The 21,249-nt window shown below is 36.7% G+C and overlaps 1 protein-coding gene across 28 annotated transcripts in view; it reads left to right on the top strand.

The window, feature by feature from the left end:
• Positions 1-21,249, top strand: part of RIMS2 (regulating synaptic membrane exocytosis 2) — a 452,662-nt gene that overhangs the window by 186,873 nt on the left and 244,540 nt on the right. For all 28 annotated transcript variants that reach the window (XM_066177495.1, XM_066177469.1, XM_066177464.1 and 25 more), the window contains one exon: positions 5,835-6,760. In XM_066177495.1, coding sequence (XP_066033592.1) covers positions 5,835-6,760 — 926 coding nt within the window. The remainder of the gene's footprint in view (positions 1-5,834; positions 6,761-21,249) is intronic.

Below are 21,249 nucleotides of genomic sequence, written 5' to 3'. Positions count from 1 at the left end.
GTATTACCTAAATATTTGTAGATCAGCAGTTGATACTTACAATCACCTCTTTTGTTCAGCAGTTTTTTCCAAGTTATAACTCTTTTCCTCATGCAAATTGAAACTAACCCTGCTGCAGTGCTGTATTTTTGCTGAATTGCTTGTATAGAATAAAAATGTATTGTTTCATGTCTGTGCAATGATGTCAAGTTCAAAGCAAAATTGTTATTATTGGTGACTTTAATTATATTAACATTTGGTTCCTACAGATTTCCTTTCATTCTGTTGATACAAGGCTGCAGTCAGTGAATTCTCATTTTCAGATAAAATCTAATAGAGATCAGCATCTGCTCTACCAGTCTCATGCTCCAGTAAATTTTCTAATAATTCTAAACTTAATTCATATTCTTTGGAGATATTTAGCTGGAATGTATTCTAATGGTTCAAAGTATGGCTTCTATAAAATAAAATTGCAAGGCATGAAATATTCTCTCACACGAGCTGTACCTGGTGTATTTCTGAGATATGTGTTAGATGTACTTCAGAACAAAATTTTTAAAACCATATTGGTCAAATGCAATGCACACCTTTTCTATTTATCAAAGTAGGCTATTTAAATTAATTAGCCAGTGAATTGTGCACTGGTTGCTTACATTCTTCGTCTTTTTTTGAGAGGGTGAGAAACTAAGAAGAGGGAACTGTCAGATCATGAGTTTAATCTAGTATAAAACTAGACAGCACAGAGAAACTGTAAAGAGGGATCTTCGTGAAAACTGGAACTGCTTAGAAGTAAAAAAAAAAATAATCCGTCTTTTTTCAATAAGGGAGCCATAGCTGCTTTGACAAATGTGCAAAATGAATTCTCCTGTACAGTATGACTCAGCAAAAGCAGAAGTTATAAGGAGAGAATGAAGAGTTAAATCATTGCCAGCTAGCCTCTTAAAACCACTGCCAAAGATTTTGCAGATTGTTCAGTATGGCAAAGGAAGTCTGTGGAAATGCTTTCCTAAATAAGAGAGTAGAACCCTCCCTGTGAAAGGCAGGCAGTCCTTAAAGCTGCACAGCAAGTTTTATGGATTCATTGTGCTCATGGGGCTTTGGGTACAAGGTCCAGAGTGTGCTCAGCTCAGCTCCTGGCAGCCTGGGAGCTGTTTGGCAAGGTGCTTTATCTGCTCCCTGTCACCATGGTTTTAAAACAAGTGCCTTGACTATTTGTTGAATACAACACATAGAAATACAAAATTTCAAATAGTAGAAGAACTACTCTTCAATGATCACTCAGGGACCAACAAATGCAGCTTCCCTGACAGAAGCCATATAGTAAAGGAAAGATGAAGCTGTGTTCAGTGTATTTGATGAGGTTTCTAACAAGAAGCCCTGTATCTTGGATGGCTTTTGTGACAAAGTTCTGGTGGAAAAAGTAAACTTTTACCTTCTCTGAATTATTCTTTCATGAACTGAAAGGATCACATTTTGAGTTAAGCAAAATTACAGAATGTGCTGGAGAGATATTTTCAGTTTCAATTTTCCATTCAACTTTATTCCTTGATAATTTATAGGAAAGAGAGAAGAAAATTTTAAAGTATTGTTTAGTAAATTATAATTAGGTCTTACAACTAGATGGCCAATATTCACTTTTCAAGTAGCTGATGACTCAGGCCTACTGAGACCATTATTTAATTGACCCAAATTATCATTTTTTAATTGATCCAAAGCTTCTGACAAATAATACTCTTCAAGTAAATGCAACTTGATTCAGGTAGTCAAGCACAACTTTAGAATGATATTTTCATGAAAATTTTCTCCAGTTCAAATGTGTATTCTATTAGTCTGAGAAAGGGATTATTAGCAGGAGGCTCTGACATCTAGTTTTGACTGTGATATAAATACTTTTCATATTACAATGTTTTTTAATGTCTCTGACTTCTGAAATGTGATGGATACTTAATATTTTAGATTTCCTTTTCTACAGTACATTTGGGCCAATTTGCTAAAAACCTAAAACAAAGCGGAAGAGTATTTTCTCTTTAAGGAAGAATACAAATAAATGTCAAAGATTTTCAAGATATTTAGTTCCATTATGGAAATCACAGCCATCAAAACTGAATAGCTGTCTTATACTCTTCGATGTTATATTTTAAGCACTTAATTCTATTCTGATGTGGAGGAGTTGAATAATTTAACTTTATGAGCAGGAGCACAGATTGCAGTCAAGCTATTTGCTTTTCCATAATATTAGTGATAACTGTAGCACACTGCAAATAAGGTTTCCATCAGTGCAGGGTTATGGGTTGTTTATTAAAAGACCAAATGTCATGTATTGATAAATTGCAATAAAAAATAAGTAGGAACAAATATGTTTTATAGTCTGTATCTGAAAAAAAATCATTTATAGAATGTGCCTGATGAAGAGATTTTTGCAGTTTCTAGATTTTTTTAACCATAATAGAGATTTTATTTTATGGTTGTTTCAAACAAGTAGCAATCACAATGGCAGAGGTTTTTGCCACAATGGCAGAGGAACCAAAATCACAGAGGATTTTTCTGAAAAGGTGTGATAACCTTTTCAGAAAAGGTGGTAATCCTTGTGATAAGGGATATAGTGCTTAGTTCAGCTGGCAGCTGGGGAGCGCATATCACACCCTTGAAGATCACTTAGCTTTTAAAGTTCCAGGGAAGTCCTGGAAAGGCAGGAGTAGTCATTTTCCATGGTGGATCCAGCTGGAGGTACTTGGTAAAAGGGTTTTATTGAAGTATCTTTAAGGTAGTTAGTGGTGAGAAATGGATTAGAAAGATGCTCATGAAGGTGAGTGAGAATTAGCTAGTGATTTAAAAATAGCAGCAGATTTTTAATAGTAGGGACAGGCCATAAGTTTTCTTTAGTACTAGTTCCCTCCTACTGTGATTTCCTAACTCTGATTTAAAATCACATTCATTGTGCAACTCTGTATATAGCAGGTATTTTTAAAATTAAAAATTTGTTGAATATTAAGGGGGGGCCAATTGTGCTGTGATGACCAGTAAAGAGAATGACAGACTTTAATTCTAAGGGTCTGGTGACTGCAGGGCAGGATGAACCCTCTCCTGACAGAAGGTTTCTGGCTGATCAGGTGTACAGGTACAGTTAATTTATTTCTGATGGACAGTACTACAACTTCTGGTTAGTTCAGTAATTTTAGTAGTGAAGTTAGATGACTTCAACAGGAAAGAAATTAATTAGAAAGGAGGTTTGATAGTGTCAGTCAACACAGGCCAGGAATTAAATTAGTTACTTTTTTCTGTCAGGCTGCTTTCTCTGAAGAAAAGTACTATATTTTTAGGTAAGTCCTTCTTCTTGCATGCACCCTAGTAGTTGCCGCATGCTGGACAGCTGTGCAAAGCTTTTTCCTTCATGAATGGTTGGAGTAGATTGAGGACCCAGCTGCTTTTCACATTACTGTCAGCCATAGATAGTTTCCTATATTTATGTCTTAAATGGAGGAAGGAAAATGACTGTTTTTAGTAAATGTAGCACATGAGATTTGAAAATATTTGTGCAAGTGATATAAAAATATAATGCTAAATCAACACATCCGCCTCTCATTAACATAGTTCGTGCTAGAAAAAATAGGTATATTTCTTAGTAAGTCATGTGCCTGTTACTCTGATGATGTGTTTTCTTAATAGAAATACATTTTCCTCAGCAATAAGTCTACAATAATGCTTTTACTTATACAGAAATCCATCTTTTTTATCCCACTCAGCCTACCCTCAAGACATTATAGCCATAATGTCAGTGGAAGATTGCAGCCATATGAGGTCACTCTGACATGGAGTGATATATTAATTTGTTTATATGTATATATACATACACACAGACATGTTTTGCTTATGTTTATATAATCTTCTATCTGTAGCTAAACCAATTCTTACTGTTGTGTTGTTTGTGTTGCTATAGATACAAGTATGTAGCTGTTTAGTACTGAAGCATGTGTACACTCAGACTGCTCCAAGGCAAACATGAGATTTGTCAAACCAGAATCTGTATGGCTTTGTGTGTTACACTGTTCATCATGGAGTTGATCCTATAAACCATATGTACTAGAGTGTTTTAATGCTTTGGAGGATCAGTTTGATGCAAAAAAATGTGGCTCAGAAGTCACATGATCTATAGGTTATATAGACTGAGTATACACAGTGTGAGTATTAACAGTATAGTAGGTGTACATTTCATGTGTACACATATTTGTATTGGAACAACTTATTTGGGATGTGGCATAATTTTCATCATCTGAAGTATTTAAATGAAAAATATTTATCTTCCTTAAAGCATTTTTGCATCAAATCTCTGTTGTCTTAATGAAGCTTTTATATCTTTGCAAACTGTCTGCATTTGGGTAGTTCTGTTGTTCTAATTGTCCCTTCCTGTTGGCCATTCTGGTTTTAGCCTTGTGCAAGTCTGTTCATGTCACATTACAGTGATTCCAGTTGAGTCCCCAGTAGCAGAATCTGTGGAGATTTTGTAAAACTTACAGAGGTTATAATTTGTGCTGGTACTAACACACCACTGTAACAAGACAGACAGGACATCTTAGCTCCACTGTAGAGTAAATAGGCATCTCCATGATGGTTATAGAACTTGTCATGCTTCATATAAAGAGTTTCATTTCTGCAAGATTGAATTTGTTTTCTCATTTGTAGATGTCATTGCGAAGCTAAAGTACTTTACTATTTTAAAGGCAATACTGAGTTCAAATCTTTCAAGCGCAGTTTAATAATTCTGTATGGTACCTGAAACAGTACAGGATGCCTGTTTGCCAGTCACCTCACATGCCGTGCACACTCTGCACTGACAGTTGTGGTTTTCCCTTGCTGAGCAGAGATTGCACTTCATTCCTGGCTGTGAAAAGAATGTTTTCTCTCCTATCCAATAGACAAAGCCCTTTATACTTTCCTGGGCACCAAAGAGAACCTCTTTCTCCTTCTCCCCTTCTCTAAGTTGAAGTGTTTCCTTTCTTCTAGGACAACTGTGACAACAGGGCTTTGTATTTGCTCGTCTTTTTTTTTTTTGTCCTTCTAAACACTGGGCAGGATCTCCTGGTTGCTGCTGGCAAGGCTGCCCTTCAGAATCAGAGGTTGTTTTTGCTTTATGTGCCACAGGAAATACATTCTGGTATTTGTCTTGCTCAGACTCTTGGACTAATACTGCTACCCTCCCTATAGAGATAGGAAGGATTCTTTTCTCAATTCAGGCATCACTTTGAAACTCTTTCCCTTCATAACACAAAAAAGTGGTTTGTTTTCACTGTTCAGGACTTCTGAGTTCATCTGATTTAGACAAGGGCTGCCATTGAATCTTTGTCTGTTTTCTGCCCTTGGCAAAAATTATAGTTTTGTGGGAACTGCAATGTGGATTTTTGAGCAATAAAAACCGCTAAAAGAGTAAAATAACTGAACGATCTTTCTAGCCCTAATTTCCATGGTGATTATAAAACTCTACGAAATAGAAGTTATATGATGAAGTTATATTGTTGTAAAATGATTACAAAGGATTATAAAATTATGATACTTGTAAAGCAGTCATGACTACAAAGTAGCCTAAGTATTTGTATTCTATATTTTATAAAGTCATATTAGCATTTTTCTTTCAAAGCTGTTTTTTATTCAAACTGTGCACCATAAGCAGATTTATAGCATGACATGCTTTCTTCAATTTAGTACAGAAAATGTGAGAGCACATTCACAAAGAAATGCGATGAAGTGATTTTTTTTTCCATTAGCTGGTCATTTTATCTTTTAACTAGCATTAACTGTGTATTTGTGCTACATAAAATATTGACAGAATTCTCTTTCTACTTTCTTGCATGATTATTTAGGAAAAGAAGCCCTTCAATATCAAGAGAACAGAGCAGAAGATACGACCAAAGGGACGAGAGAGACGAATATTCACAGTATGCTACATCAGACAGTGCGATGCCCAGGTCACCATCAGATTATTCAGATAGGCGGTCACAGCGTGGGCCTCAGTTATACGAAGAACCTGAACTGGGTGATTACAGAGATTCCAACAGAAGGAGCCGCAGGCGTTCCAAGGAGTATCCGGTAGAAGAAGAAGATGCACAAAGCAGGGAGGAATATGAAAGGCAAAGGAGGGAGGAGGAATACCAGGCACGATACCGAAGTGACCCTAATTTGGCTCGTTATCCAGTCAAGCCACAGCCATATGAGGAACAAATGCGTATCCACGCTGAAGTGTCCCGAGCACGTCATGAACGGAGACACAGCGATGTCTCACTGGCAAACACAGAGTTGGAAGATTCTCGGATGTCCATGCTCAGGATGGAACGGCCATCAAGACAAAGGTCAGTGTCCGAGCGCAGGGCTGCCATGGAAAATCAGCGTTCATACTCTATGGAAAGAACTCGAGAGGCTCAGGGACCAAGTCCCAATCGTCAGAGGACCACAAATCATAGCCCTCCTACACCTAGGAGGAGTCCAATTCCTCTGGAAAGACCAGACATGAGGCGCTCTGATTCTTTAAGGAAACAGCACCATTTGGATCCCAGTTCTGCTGTGCGGAAAACAAAACGTGAAAAGATGGAGACCATGTTACGGAATGATTCACTCAGCTCAGACCAGTCTGAGTCTGTCAGACCTCCACCACCAAAGCCCCATAAAACGAAAAAAGGAGGTAAAATGCGCCAGGTTTCATTAAGTAGCTCAGAAGAAGAATTGGCATCCACTCCAGAATATACAAGTTGTGATGATGTAGAGATTGAAAGTGAAAGTGTTAGTGAAAAAGGTAAGATTTCTGATTTTTTGATTGTTTCAATATATAATTTGATTTGGTTTCAATTTTGGACATTTATTTAGCTGTTTAAATTGACTGCAACCACACATCTACAGCCCTTCACAGATGACTCAACTTTGTTGTGATGGGAATTGGGATTTTTTTTTTCTGATTTGTGTTTCATTTACATAAATTTAATTATTTATGTGGAAAACAACAGCACAGCTCCTATAAGTATTTGGATAAGTTAAAGGAAAAACATGCCTACTGAAAAACCTGTCAATGAAATCTGAAAAGTATCTAAAGCTGGGCTGTCATATAAGGCCATGGTTTCACGTCCATTAATACCAGATTTGCGTGCTCCTGGATCCCAATGAGTGCATATTTGATCTGGATCAAGTGTGGGCGCATGACCGCGTTTTTGTTGAATTAAGCGAAGCACATGATACAGACCTTATGCCAGTTTCCTGCTGTCTGCTGCAGGTTAAAGAATATCTGATCTGCAAAAAGGCCTGTGTCTGTAAAGTTAACCCATTGAAGTTTTGAGACAAATTTAAAATAACTGATGTGGTTTAAACCAATGGAGGTTTCTTTTTCTTGTGGTGCTATGATGATTTTTGGTTTTACTGCTTTTTAGAGATAGTTTTGGAGCTATTCCTATGTCAGAAAGAAAACTAAGATTGATTGAAATTACTTCCCAGCCTGTAAAAAGATAATTTATAATCTACATATGAAAGTATTGGGGGCCATGAGTTTAAACTCAATCAAATGAATATTATTAGTTTTCTTACCTTCATGTATGTTATTTTAAGCTTTTTTTGAGTATTCTTATACCAGTGCACCTTTGTTACTTCTCCTGAATGGTCATCTGCTGTTGTGGATTTGGAATAGAAAATTTACTACTATTTATTGTTATTAATATTCCAATCAAGTTGGTTCTGAAGCAAGTAATTAACTCGAGTAAGTGAAATAACTCTGAATTTTCATATGTCAATATCCATAACCATGGTCTGATAAGTAAGGGGCAGGATAGTGTAGAATGGAAGGAAATTTCACCAGGTCAAAGTAGGCAGTTGCATGTTTTTATGTGAAACAACTGTACTGAATCCTTGACCCCATTAGTCTTCCTGATGAGTAGAAAAAACTTACACCAACTTTATGGTGTTCATGGTTTTGTTCTTAGAAGCGACTTTGAGGAAAATAGGACCAATGAATACATGGGAAGTAGTAACAAAATGTTTATTTAAGGGAATTCAGTGCAGGAAATGCAGTATACAAAATAATATACAAACAATATATTTTCGTATGCATAACGCACAAAGCATATACATTTAGGATTATCAAAGCATAGAATCATTTAGCTTGAAGACAATCTGCAAGATTATTGATTACCACTAATTTAGCTCTTCCATGGCTTCTAACACATCAATAACCCTTGTTTCTGCTGCTGCATGGCTCTCTATCTCCTACCTCCATGGAGACAGCAGAATGAAGGACCTCACTAGCACAATGTCTCTCAGACACTGGAATGCTGCTACCTTGTTTATCTGTAACAAGACTGGTTTCATGCCTTTCTCTTCAGATGTAGTTTAAAGCTCTCTCCATGAGCCCTGCTAATGCCTGAGAAAAATCCTTTTCCCCTTTTGAGACAGGTGACCCCCATTTGTCATCAGCAGACCTGGTGTCCTGTAAACTGTAAAAATGTTAAAAAAACCACAAAATTCTGCTGGTGACACCAGGCTCAGAGTCAAGCACTGATCTGCTGGTTCTCCCTCTCTTCCCTCCTCACTTCCTGCAACTGGGAGAATAGAGGAGAAGCCCACTTGTACTCCTGATTCCTTAACCCATCATCCTAAAGCCCTGATGTCTCTCTTTGATTGCCCCTGGACTTCTTATTGCCACTTTGCTGCCTACCTGAAAAATCTGTAATGGCTGAGGGCCTTTCCAGAATAGGAACCTTTCCCTTCACAGTTGGGTCTCAGGGATGCACCAGACTTTCCCAAGAAGTGGGTCTGGTCTACATATTGGGCCTTCTGCTCCCTTCAGATGGGAGTTTAAAACATGCTGTACAATTCTAGATTCTCCATTATCATAATGATCTTACGAAACTTATAGCTTTCACCTAAATAATTCTGCATTTTAAGTGTCAAAGAAAATATTATTATTGATAACAACAGTTAATAATAATGACATGTCTGTCCTGATTTCTGAGGTAGTGGATGAAGCTAGATATTTGTTCTATAAATTATTTTTAAAAGCTGGCAAAGATTTTACAGGGAAAAAAAAAGTTTCACACTATGCTTTGTTAATCTTGATTGAGTTAGTGTAAGCACTTTGTCATGGCATAGAGTGTAACTGTGTCAATGTGGCCTGGTGGTGGCCTGCAGCTGGAACCAAGGGGGGGAGGGGGGAATAGCCTTGGTTTTTCATAAAGGAGAAGAGCAACTGCTTGAACTGGGGAAGGATGTGATTGCTTCTGACTGTGTCTGCTCCCCCCCCTGTGCTGGGGGTCCTGGGCTGGGAGGAAGAGACCATGCATAGCACAGGAAGCCGTTCCTGCAGTAATACCTGTACTGGGAATCAGGGTCAGCTGGTGTCAGCCTCAGCAGCCCTGGTCACATAATTGAATAATATGCTCAGGCCCTCCTTCTTCTCCCCTGCTCTTTAACCACTGGAGTGGAATTTTTTGCAAAGTGGGACTGGGACTCCCTGAGCAAGGAACGTGGACCTGGCAGCATTGACATGAAGGGCTGAGGTGGTGTTTGGTGGGATGAGATGTGTGTGCTAAGACCATAGTCAGGAGCTGACAACTGTGACAGATGAGTTCATTCTTTAGAAGGTCAGGAAACAACACATGAAAGCAGTGTTAAATGGACATGGCTGAGATTACAAATGTGTTCACCTGAAACTTAGGTTGTGCCAGAATTAGACATATTTTCCAGAGTGAATTTTGTGCAGGTCTTCACAGATATTGAAACACTCTTTAGTGACATAACCGAACCCAAATTTAACAGATGGCCTCTGCCTTTTTCTGTGAATAGGATGAACAATTCTTTCTTACTGTGTTATTCAATTTTTTCTGAAACTCACAGTAGTTTTTCCACAACTTGTAAGAGACCCTTCTTCACTCTTGCTGGGAATACCAGGCTTCTGGAGCTGCAAAGATGTCTCCATTTACAACACTTATTGCCAGTCCTGAGATCAGTGTAGCAGACAATTTGAAGCTATGCCTCCATGACAGGACCTCCTGCCTGTCTTAGGAAATATACTTTGGGGAGGAAAAAAGAAGTTGTCTATATGTTTTGGACCAAAATATCAGATATATTGCTATTTTCCCTAATAATGAAAGATCAAAATTGCTTAAAATGTTAGAGAAAAACAATTCTTGAAATGCCAATGTTTTTATGAAATTGTAAATTTTAAATGGCTGTAAAATAGATCCTCCATCACTAAAACCAGCGATTATAATGATGTATTTATAAATGTTCTAGACTGTTCAAATTACTTATTCTTTCTCAAGACCATCTCAGTTTACATGGTGCAGTTTGAAGGCTCAGAGAAATCTGGCTTATAAAAAGAGAACAGTTGGAATGGTATTGCAGTAGAGTGAACACTGAGCTATGTCATCTACAGAGGTCCAAACAAAGCTGTATTTTGTGGTGCCTGTCCAGTTTAAATGTCTTCTATTGTGAGGGACAGTTAGAGTACTTTTTTACTGCATGTTCAGTTAAATGTTTCTCAGTGCAATTCTAAGGAGTAGGCCTTAGGGGAGGTTTGAAAGAGCCCCAATAATTTTTAGGCAGCATGAGGCAGATGTGAAGCAGAGTGCTACTGGCTAATTCTGTGTGTCCACAGGGTTTACAGGTAAATTTAGCAAATCAAGCAGTACCAGTGCCCATGTATTCCATATGGCAATACTGTCACACCTACAGTCTGCCAAAGGACCAATCTGAAGAGATTCAGGAAAGGTTGTGATCCCTGGGGTTATTGTACCCCCACTCAGAACACAGGCACGAGAGTGGTGACCTGCACTGAAGCTGGGGCTCCATCTGCACTTTCCCCAAACACTTGAGAGATTTAAAAGCCCTAAAAGTCTTTACAAATATCTCAAATTCTAGGGATTCAGGAAGAGACAATCTCTACGTGGAAGAAGAGAATTCATTCAAGGAAATCTAGGTGTGTGATAGTTCTAAATATTGCCCTAATTTGTTCTAAATATAAAGTAGGACATAGTAGATTCTCCAGTGACGGTAAACAGTTCAGGCATACACGCATACCATGCTCCCAGCCACTTTTCAGAGAACCCTGTGAGAGGTATCTGTTTGCACAAATGGTGGCTGACATCTAACGTGGGTGGAATCTGTGGTGGGAAAGCCAAATGTGTTTGTGTTTTGTCAGTTCTTAAATTTAGTGTTTGCTTTCACTCTTATTTTATTAAAACATGATAGTTAGTTAGTTTTTATTATCAAAGAAATTCTAATGCATAAAAAATGGAATCCTTTAGGTTGGAAACGATCTTTGGGATAAAGTCCAACTGTTAAGAATGACAAGTTCACCACTAAACCAGTGTCACATCCACTCCTTTTAAATGCCTCCAGGAATGGTGAATCAACTAGTTCCCTTGGCAGCCTGTTCCTGTTGCGGTGTTTGACAACCCTTTCGGTGAAGAATTTTTTCCTTATATCCGTCTAAATTTCCTCTGCCTCACCATGAGGCTATTTCCTCTCATTGTGCTGCTTGTTAGTTTGGAGAAGAGTCTCACACCCATGTAGTAGCTACCACTCCTCTCAGGTAGTTGTAGAGGGTGATAAGATCCTTCCTGAGCTTCCTTATCTCCGGGCTAAACATTCCCGGCTCCCTTGGCTGCTGTTCACAGGACTTGTGCTCCAGACTCTTCACCAGCTCTGTTGCCCTTCTCTGGACTCCCTCTGGCACCTCAGTGTCTTCCTTGTAGTGAGGGCCCCAAAACCAAACCCGGTGTTTATAAAGTGCAGCCTCACCAGTGCTGAGTACAGGAGAATGATCACTGTCCTGGTCCTGCTGCCCACACTATTGCTGATACCAGCCAGGATGTGACTGGTCTTCTTGGTCACCTAGGCATGCTGCCAGCTCATGCTCAGCCAGCTGCTCACCAACACCCCCAACACAACATGTGGATAGATGTGAGAAATCTTAAAATATTTAACATCCCTGTGTTGTTGATTGAAAGCTGCAGAGTGCAGGTTGTGTGAGCAGCAATGTGTACTGGCAGGACCAGGTGTTCTTTGTCACTAAGCATACTAAAAACATAAAATAAATGACCTTGCATGGTCATTTACAAACATATGAAGAACTGCCCTTTTTCATGGTAAAAGTTAATGTATACTAACGTCTGGAACAACTTCCAGGACATACTTGTTTATTTCAGTATTGAAACCCATCTGATACACATCCAGTTTAGTTTTTGACAGAGAATTAGGTCTGTTTGAAAACAACGTGCTTGTCACAAGTTAGAAAAAGTATGATAGCTCATGGTGTGAGGAGCAGAAAGCACATTTCCTGAGTGCTACTGCAAGAAAAGTTCATATCTTATATGAGCAGAGGTGCCAAGGAAGTGGCATTCCGTCATAGAGATCTCACTTTTAAATTCAGAGAGATAAGGGACCTGATTTCAATCCTGCTTGCGCCAGTTTCATACATCTTCAACAACTTTGGCTTCAAAGATACATTGCGCTAAATTAGATCAGAACGAGGTCATTGTTTCTAAAATTTGTTTCATTCAGGTTAGAGAGTTCCTGAAAGTCTAAATTCCCTGGAACAAATTAGACTAGAAGGCAAAATTTCAGGAATCAGCTGCAGCAGTTGAACAAAAAGACTTTGAATTTTCACACAGTTTCATTATAGAAATATCTTAAAATTCAAAGTATGCATTTTAAATTAACAAAAGAAGAATTGATCATTTAAAATGCTGAAGTGTTTGACATTTTTTATTAAAACAAATCCCAGTGAGTGACAAAATTTCTTCTTATTATTTCACTTAATATTGCAGTGTAGGAGATTGTGTTTTGTTTTTGTAATTAATTAACTTTTCGTTTCATAGACACCTCTACCTCTAATGTAAGGTAAATGAAACTTGAATATATAAAGTTTGACTGGAAATTCAGAATTCTATTATTCCATTTTTTAAGCTTAATCCTATGAACTGGCTTTATTTTAGGCACAAATATAAGAAATATTGAGCGATAAAAAATATTACACTTTTCTCTTGTCTCTTTTTAAGCAATAAAATGTCACTGCTTTAAAAGTACTTCTTACAATATTGACTAAGAAGTACCTAATTACTTTAAAATATTAGTATTTCCTATGATATTTTTTCTAGATATAATTTTTTCACAGTCATATAAATGAGAACAGAACTAGACTATTTAAAGTTACAGAAATTTCTAATCATAGAGAATTTTTAATATAAGTCTTGCCAACCCTTTTCCTACTTACACACTTCCATGTTCCTTAGAAGATATGAAAAGGGTGTGATCTTTTTCAGCATTTAGAGGACTCTACTGTAAAATATTTTAAATTTGCAGTAATTTAAACTTGGCATAAGACAATAATATCCCTCACTGAAAAAGCCCTGTCTTTTCCCAGTTCTTGGCTGCATATTCACATCTTTATTATCACTCCTGCTGGCAGAAGCGTTTAGGCAGGTACACATTGCATCAAGCCAGGAAATTTTTGTGGGATAACTCTAACTAGGCAAAAAGATGGTAAATATTAACATATGAAGCTTCCTTATAAAATGATGATTGTCCTCTAAGATATTAAAATACATGCTGAAAAGATTGTGTGTAACTGATTATGCCTTCTCAGAATCTGAGGATAGACAGGGATTTCCTGAAGTAAGGAAGAAATATTTTCATATAATAATCAGAGCATACAGAATATTTCATCATAAGTAAATGAGCATTAATACTTTCATAGCACTTCAGATCAAACAAAAATGTCTAATATTCATTTTTATTGATTAAAACCTTGTCTAAATTGCAATCTGAACCTTCTGTATACAGATGTACAAAAATATTTAAAACTGTAATTCTTTAATCATGTTTCCCTTTACTCTGGCACTTTGCTGGAACCATGGCTATAGTGGGCAAAAGATTAATAACCTTCTGAGATTATGCTACAAAAGAACTATGAGTTATTACTAAAGTATTTCAGGGTATTTCTTGTAGTTATTTATGTCGTTATCTATGATTTCTATGAGAAATCTATGATATCTATGATAACTATGATAGTTATCTATGATTTCATATGAGATTAGGCTTATTATTAATGGAGCAACATGATTTTTAATAGTTTTAACTTACAGAAAATTTTTGTAATTGGATCCTAGCTTTAGTTTACCTTTTTAACACTAACTGCAAAAGGCAGTTTCCCCTGGAATTTGTGCAAATTTTCTATTCTGAAGGTAAAGATGATTCTTTTTCAGTTGAAACTGTAGACCAGAATTATATGAGTGACCTATATTGAAAGCATCATAAAAACATTTTTGCTTTATCTGCACCTTTTTTTTATCTTTTCCAAATTTGAATAGAAAACAAAAGGAACTTCACTTATCATTCCAAGATAGTTTTTCACTATCCTTTACCATCTTGGCAGGTGGAATATTTGCCAAATAAAATCAATAAATATCCATTAACTTTTTAGCAGTTATGAAAGAAATTGTTGTACAAACACGGCTGGAAAGGGTGTCATCCCAAGAAATGCAAGGCTTCCAATGTAGTTAATTCTTATCCTATTCAATGTGCTCCACTTATTTCAAGCTACTGTTTCAGTTTAACTAAGTTAGAAATTTTTACTTGGTAACCAAATCTCGCATCAGAGATAAATGCTAATAATTAATACAGGTTTGGCACAGATAAGGCAAAATGAAGACTTGCTGGATTGTGTGTAAAACATCTCACTTCTTTACAATGCCATGATAAAACAAAGAGCCATCATGGAGTTTTTCTTTTGAAGTTTTCTGAATATTTATGTAAATACTCTGAGTTTTTAGTCTGTTTCACAGCAGAGTCCCAGCAAACAGAAATAACGACAGCATAAAAAGAAAAAAAAAAGACATGTAATATCTCCAGAATACATGAAGTGTGTGTTTTTCAAATTATAATTTTCTTCATACTTTGATGAAATCATTATTCTTCTAAAAAAACACTTAAATCTATCTGTCACAGATTAGACTCAGTGTCATTTTAGATTATGTTAGTGCTTTCCTATGGTATATTTAAATTAATTTTGCAGGTAATTTTGTTACTTCTTCATTTAACGATCAGAAACTAAATGGGCCACTGTTAAATAAAATTATTTAATTATTAAAAATTATTATTTAGTTGGGAGAATTTTATCAATTGTATGGTTTGGTTTTCTGGGTTTTTTTTTACATTTTCTGTTAAAATATGTCTTTCTTGTTCTGTTTTTATTTTTAAGTGCATCTCATTAAGGATAGGATAATCAGTATGGGAGAAATAGAGAAACTAAAGTGAAGTGGAAATGAGCAGAACAGGCTGTACATATGTCATTCATGTGAAAAATGTTCCTAAGATGTCCTGTCCTTTAGGCCTGTTGTCCCAAGCTCCCCGAAATGTGCCATTCAAGACCTGGAGTTATTCACAGAAACTGCTTGAGATTAAACTGAATATTCTTGAGGATGAGACCTGGAAGCATACGCTTGTCAGAGGAAAGCATGTTCTTTCCATCTTTTCATTGTTCTCACTCCATTCAAGCCTCATCCATTGCAATTCACAATCCGGGCACTAGGAAGAAATATTTGACATGAATAGTCTGGTCAAAGTGGCACCAATTCCTTTGTCCTTCTCTGGCTGCAATTTCAGCTGCAGCTTTTCAGGAGCTGCTGTGTAACAGTGAAGCTGTTTCCGTGATGAAGGCACTGGCACAAGTGTGGCTGGTGAGACGCACTTTGGGCAGTCACAGTGGCAGTCCTACAAAAACCCTTCCCAGTCAGAGCCTCAGCAGGTGCTGAATGATCAGTGCCTCAAAAATTGAGCCATCTGCCCAGCAATCTGATTCTTGATTTAGGAATGCAATTTCACCCTATTTCTAGCTAAATGGAAAATTCTAGCTAACGTTTTCCAATAATAATATTCTCTTGAAGGAATATTTAAAACCCTGTAAAGGTGTTTTAAAGTTTTTGGTGTCTGTCATTATTATCAAAAAATCATTAGTGTATTCCTCCTGTAATGGTCCACTGAGGTTGAAATCCTTTTTTTAGGGGCAAGGTAGAAAAAAAGTGATGTAATGATAATGAGATTTATAATAATTAAGAAAATATTAAACAAAACTGTTTGAAGAGGATTGGGTCATTGCAGTCTATCAAATTAGTGCTCCGTGATTTTGTTACAAAATTGTGTGGAAAAATTTATTTTGCCTTGGAATACAAAGTAGCTACATCTCTCTGAAGAGTGAAGTTTTATGCTAACATATATAATAATATTTCTGCCTTTTCTACTGAAGTACTATTTTTCATGGAAGGATTAAAGACTATTGCACAAAGAAGCAAGAATGTTTAGGCCCCATCACTTTTTCATGTTTATAAATCATGTTATTTTTTGCCATAAAATACTTTGAAATGTGAAATAATTAAAAAAAAATCTAATTTGCGTTGGAAAATATTTCACGAAAAATATATCATGCTTATCTGCTAAAATAGTGACCTCTTATAATATTCAGCTGTACTGAGAACAAAGAAGGTCTTCAGACTTTTGGTCCTGACTGGTAGATGAACCTGTCTGGGCATTGTCACATGTTTACAGAACAATTAGAGAATAAAAGAGAAAGGGGAAATTGGAGAAATATCTCTCAAAATTTTCACTGAGTTCCTCCAACAAGATTGCCATTTACTTACACTGTACTGGTCCCCCTTTGTATAACCCATCAAAGTCTTTACATTACTCAGTGGTTTTTCTTTCCTTTACTGAATTTTCAGTTTTTCTCTTATATAGTTTTTTTCACCCTTCCCTCTTTTTTGAAGCCATGTAGTTTTGGTAATGATTTGGATTTGTTTGATCATGCTGCAGCACTTAACAGGCTTTCAGACTTGAAGATACTTTTAAAAGAGTTTATTTCAGTTAATATTTAACTTGTTAAATTGTCAAAAGTGCTGTGGAAGTCAGGTACATTTGATTTCTCCATTTCACCTCACTGATTAAGTAAATTGTTTCCAGGGAACATTTGAGTAGCATTTGTGAGCATAGCAAAGTAGATTGTGGAAGAAGTGTGTGGTGTTGGAGCTCCTGGTTTATGTCTCATCTTTTTGAATAGAAAAGTGAACCTAATAGCCTGTATTCATGCTGCACTATATTCTGTGTTAAGGTATTCTTTTGAAATGTGTAAAGGCAGATGAACCAAATGAATATGTACGTAAAAAATACCTGTGTCACACACTGAAGTTTAGGCCAGATTGAAGGCACCAATTCTTATGAAAATGCTCAGACTGATGGTATTCTAGAGAAGCATTCTATAAGAAATAGTTCCAGTGTTTATACTTTCTGCCTTTCTGAACATTTAGATTATTAATATCTTTTAGGTTCCTAGTTATATAATCTGTTTACTTGGAAAATGTAAATATATGGGCATTAGTTATATAATCTAAATAGAATCAAATAAAAGTTTTCATCACAAACCTCCATTACTATTTAGTGTTTTGCCTATTTATAGGCCATTTTCTGTATACATCTATGACAAGGAAAAGCTGAGCTTCTGATGCACTATGAAAGATGTTTAGATACTACACTTCTTACTACTCCTAGGAAGTGAAAGTATACAGTATGTTTCATTGGATTTTATAATTGCTAATAATTTTACCATTTCTGCATATTATCATTTGGTTTTAATTTCTTTTCTAAGTTTAGTTCTGAAAAATCTGTTCATCTGTTTCTAAAAGATGAGTTCTTTTGAACAGTCTTCGTGTTCAGTTTTTATCACACAGTTTTAACACACTTTTAAAAAGAATGTTACATAGCCACAATTTTTTAAAGCTAGGATATTGATGTGTTGAAAAAATTGAATTTGTTCTTGAGAGCCTCTGACTGAAAAAGGTTATCAGAATTAGGTTTGAACTTCAGACTAATATCCAAGCACAATTTAAAGGGCCGCTTTTTTTTTCTTCATTGCACAAAATATATTTATGAGGCTGAAAGTTCCTGATTTTCTGACATACGTAATCCATTGCCTCAAGTCAATCACTATGAACCTTTAAAAGAACCAAGGCTGGTCAGTAGCTGAAATCTTTATAGATGTAATTCAGTAAAACCAGAGGCAGCAGGAGAAGGTTTTCTGCATTTGCTTTGTGTGTGTAGTATTGCAAGAAAAATTTAATCTTGTCAAACGCATGAATTTCATTGTAAATGTATAAAATTTTCATGGAAACTCAGGCCAGTAGAGTGCGTGAACCAATTTAAAGACTGCATAAAAAGTTGAGACGAGTGCTAGTGTCTGCCTCAAGAGACTGAGAACACAAGGTTTTATCCTGAAGTGTGGCTCAATAAGGTGAGCTGTGGAGAGCCAAAGCTCATTGCCCTCTGGAATGAAAGCTCCATTCCTCATCTTATCTCATGATTGTTGGTCTGGACCAAATCCATCCTTCACCTGACTTTTAGTGAGCCATTTTAGGTGACTACACTGGTATGAAACTAAACTGCTACAACAAATGAACGTGTTCCTTTCACCTTAATGAGCTGAATTACTGTGGCATATCACACCTTTACCAGAACTGGCACAAAAGAGCATGGTCATACTGCTGGGAGCAGCATGGATGAGAATGACAGCCATGCCCAGTGACAAAGAGCTGTTAGGTAACTCAGCTGCCTAATGGACCACATTTCCACTAAGCAGTAAATAATAGTATGACTTTCAAGCAACACTGGCAACATCATAGGCAAAATTGCAAATCATACAGGGTGATGTAAGTGAAAGCTTGAGAGATGACAGAGTAGGTGAGAGCCTCTTGGTATTCTGATTTTCCCAAAATTGAAACCACAAATCTTATCTAAAGATAGGTCTGCACTGCAGCCCAAAGCATGACTGCAGCTCATCTTGACAGGTACAAACTAGTTTAGAAGGCCGTAGTTAAAGTGCTGATAGCTGGAGCTGCAGAGTGCTGACTGCTGAGACCCTGGGTAAATATTCACGTGACGAGTGCGTACTGAGCTGCTATGTCCATGTCCTTGTTACTACAGAGGCTCTGCTGGTGTACAGATACCCTGTGAGATAAGCAGCTTTTCAGCCCCAGCCTCTGGAAGAAGATGACTTCTCTAAGCAGTAAGCTTGTGCAAATAAGAATCCTTTATAGCACCTGTGTAAGATGAGAATAAGCATCTAGGAAAATGCCAATACTTCATGTTACTGCTGTAGGTTTAGTTCACAAAATATATGGTTGTGGCAAACTTTGTACCAGAAAAATGTATTATCTACTTTATGTTGTTGCCTTTTTTTACCAATAGTTTTCTACAAGAAAGGAAAAATGCAGCAAAAATAGATACACATTAAGGCATCTTGACATGATTCTCATTCAGTATTTTCTGAGCCTGAATTTCTGTTGTTCCCTTCTCTTTTTATCCGTACAAAGTAACTAAAAAATGGGTGTAAAACATTAATATTCCGATTTGCTAACACTAATACTAACACCTTCCTTGTGTTCACTCCACAGTAGATCAGATGATTAGACAACATGCATTGCAGGGGAAGATAAAAGCTTTATTTTTCAAAGGTGGTAAAGTCTCAGTGTGTCTATGAAATTCAAAGAGAGCACAGAACACTTAGTTAACACCTTTGTTCTTTTTAAATATCTGGAAAGAGACTTGTACTCAGTGCCCTATCTCTTTGAGTCATTTACATTTGTGTCGTGTGAGTGTGAAATCCCATCCCCCGGTGAAGGCACTGACCTTCAGTGACTCTGCACAGATACAGATCGCTGAGCATTTTACAGAGCCCAAGTTCCCTTTTTATTGACAACAGTAAATTGTGCTGTAAGAAGTACTATGAAAGTACATTGTAATTTTGTCGTTTTTTTTTTTTCCTAACAGAGATAACAGTTACTGGTCACCTGTTTGAAACAAAACATGTAGCACTGTCTCAGACTTCCTGCTTTGTCTATAGGTTCTGTATCAGTGAGACTTGGCTGTTTGTGCTGTAGTTTTCCTTGCTGGGTTTGTTCTGCAGGCTAATTTTTTTTCTTTCTTTTAAAATCCCCATAACAATTCAGAAAATGTAATTCAGCCATTTTGAAGAGTGAGTCCACAAGACAATGTCCATGTTAAAACACTAATTTGAAGTGGTGCATCACCTTCCTTCTGAGATGTGCATTTTGTGTCACTAAGAAAACTGGCAGAGAGTTCATTATAAGCCTCTGGAAAAAAAAAAATCACAATTCACAGAGGTTTAGGAGAGAATTGTTAGTATTTGGTTACTTATATATATGGCTCTGCTGAACTTCTTGAGGCTGCTGTGTATAGCTGCAATATATAGGGACCTTTCTTAAGGAATTAACTTGTTTTGTCTTCCATACTCATGGCCACAAGAGGATTTTCCCTTTAAGTGCTCTGAGCCAAGGCAGTGCAGGATTACAAAGGAAAGACTACATATTTTGTATTCTTGCTATGTCTTCTACACCCTGCTGACCCCAGGACTCCTTATGTTGGTTGGTGAGAATTATGTTAAATATTGTTCAGATAGTACTCTCTGCAATTTAATTAAGATCATTATCATAAGTTATTTTGACTTGTAGAAACATTGTTCCTTAAGTAAATTCCTACAGTCAATACCTCTGGCAGAGATGCACTAAAATGCATTATTACGTGATTTCTGTGGCAATAAAAAGCCATAGAAATTGTCTCTCCTGTTCTCTATTGCATGGTCCTTGTCAGTTTATTGCAATGGGATAAACAAGCTCAAAAAATGAAACTTCAGAAATTGCATTTTGTGAAAGAAATTTCAATAACTTTTAGTCTTTAATATATTTCAGCATCCTTTTAGCTGCTCTATATTTTTTCTGAGTATTTGTTGCTCTTTAGATCTTTCTAGCTGAATGTTTTTTCTCCAATTTTTTTTGAAAACTCTGATGCTGTAAGAGTACAAGTTATTAAAGATTTATCTTTGTATGATTGCAGCTAGTGCAGTTGCCAAATCTTTTCTAATCATATTTGTCAAGAGGGGTTGTAAATAATTTTCAAATGGATTGTCTAATAGCAAGTGACAAAAGGGGATTCAGCTCAGTTGTAGAGGATTGATAGATTTGAGTTTTCCCCTGCATTTTAGGCTTTGGATCTGTATTCATTTGTAGATCCTACTTCATGAGGTTTGTTTATTTGTAACTGAAGTTACATATACAACAGCTTCCAAAAGCTTTGCTGTCCCTGGAGGACAGAGTGGGTAGGGTATCACTATGACTCCTGGTGAACACAGCTGCAGTTCAGGTGTTGCACAGCTGTGACTGGACTGTATCACATCAGCTT

This window comes from Chamaea fasciata, unplaced genomic scaffold (genome assembly GCF_029207755.1).
Source record: "Chamaea fasciata isolate MVZ Bird 193981 ecotype frontalis unplaced genomic scaffold, bChaFas1.0.hap1 SCAF_1, whole genome shotgun sequence".
Taxonomy (NCBI): domain Eukaryota; kingdom Metazoa; phylum Chordata; class Aves; order Passeriformes; family Sylviidae; genus Chamaea; species Chamaea fasciata.
This window is presented reverse-complemented; position numbering and strand designations above follow the sequence as displayed.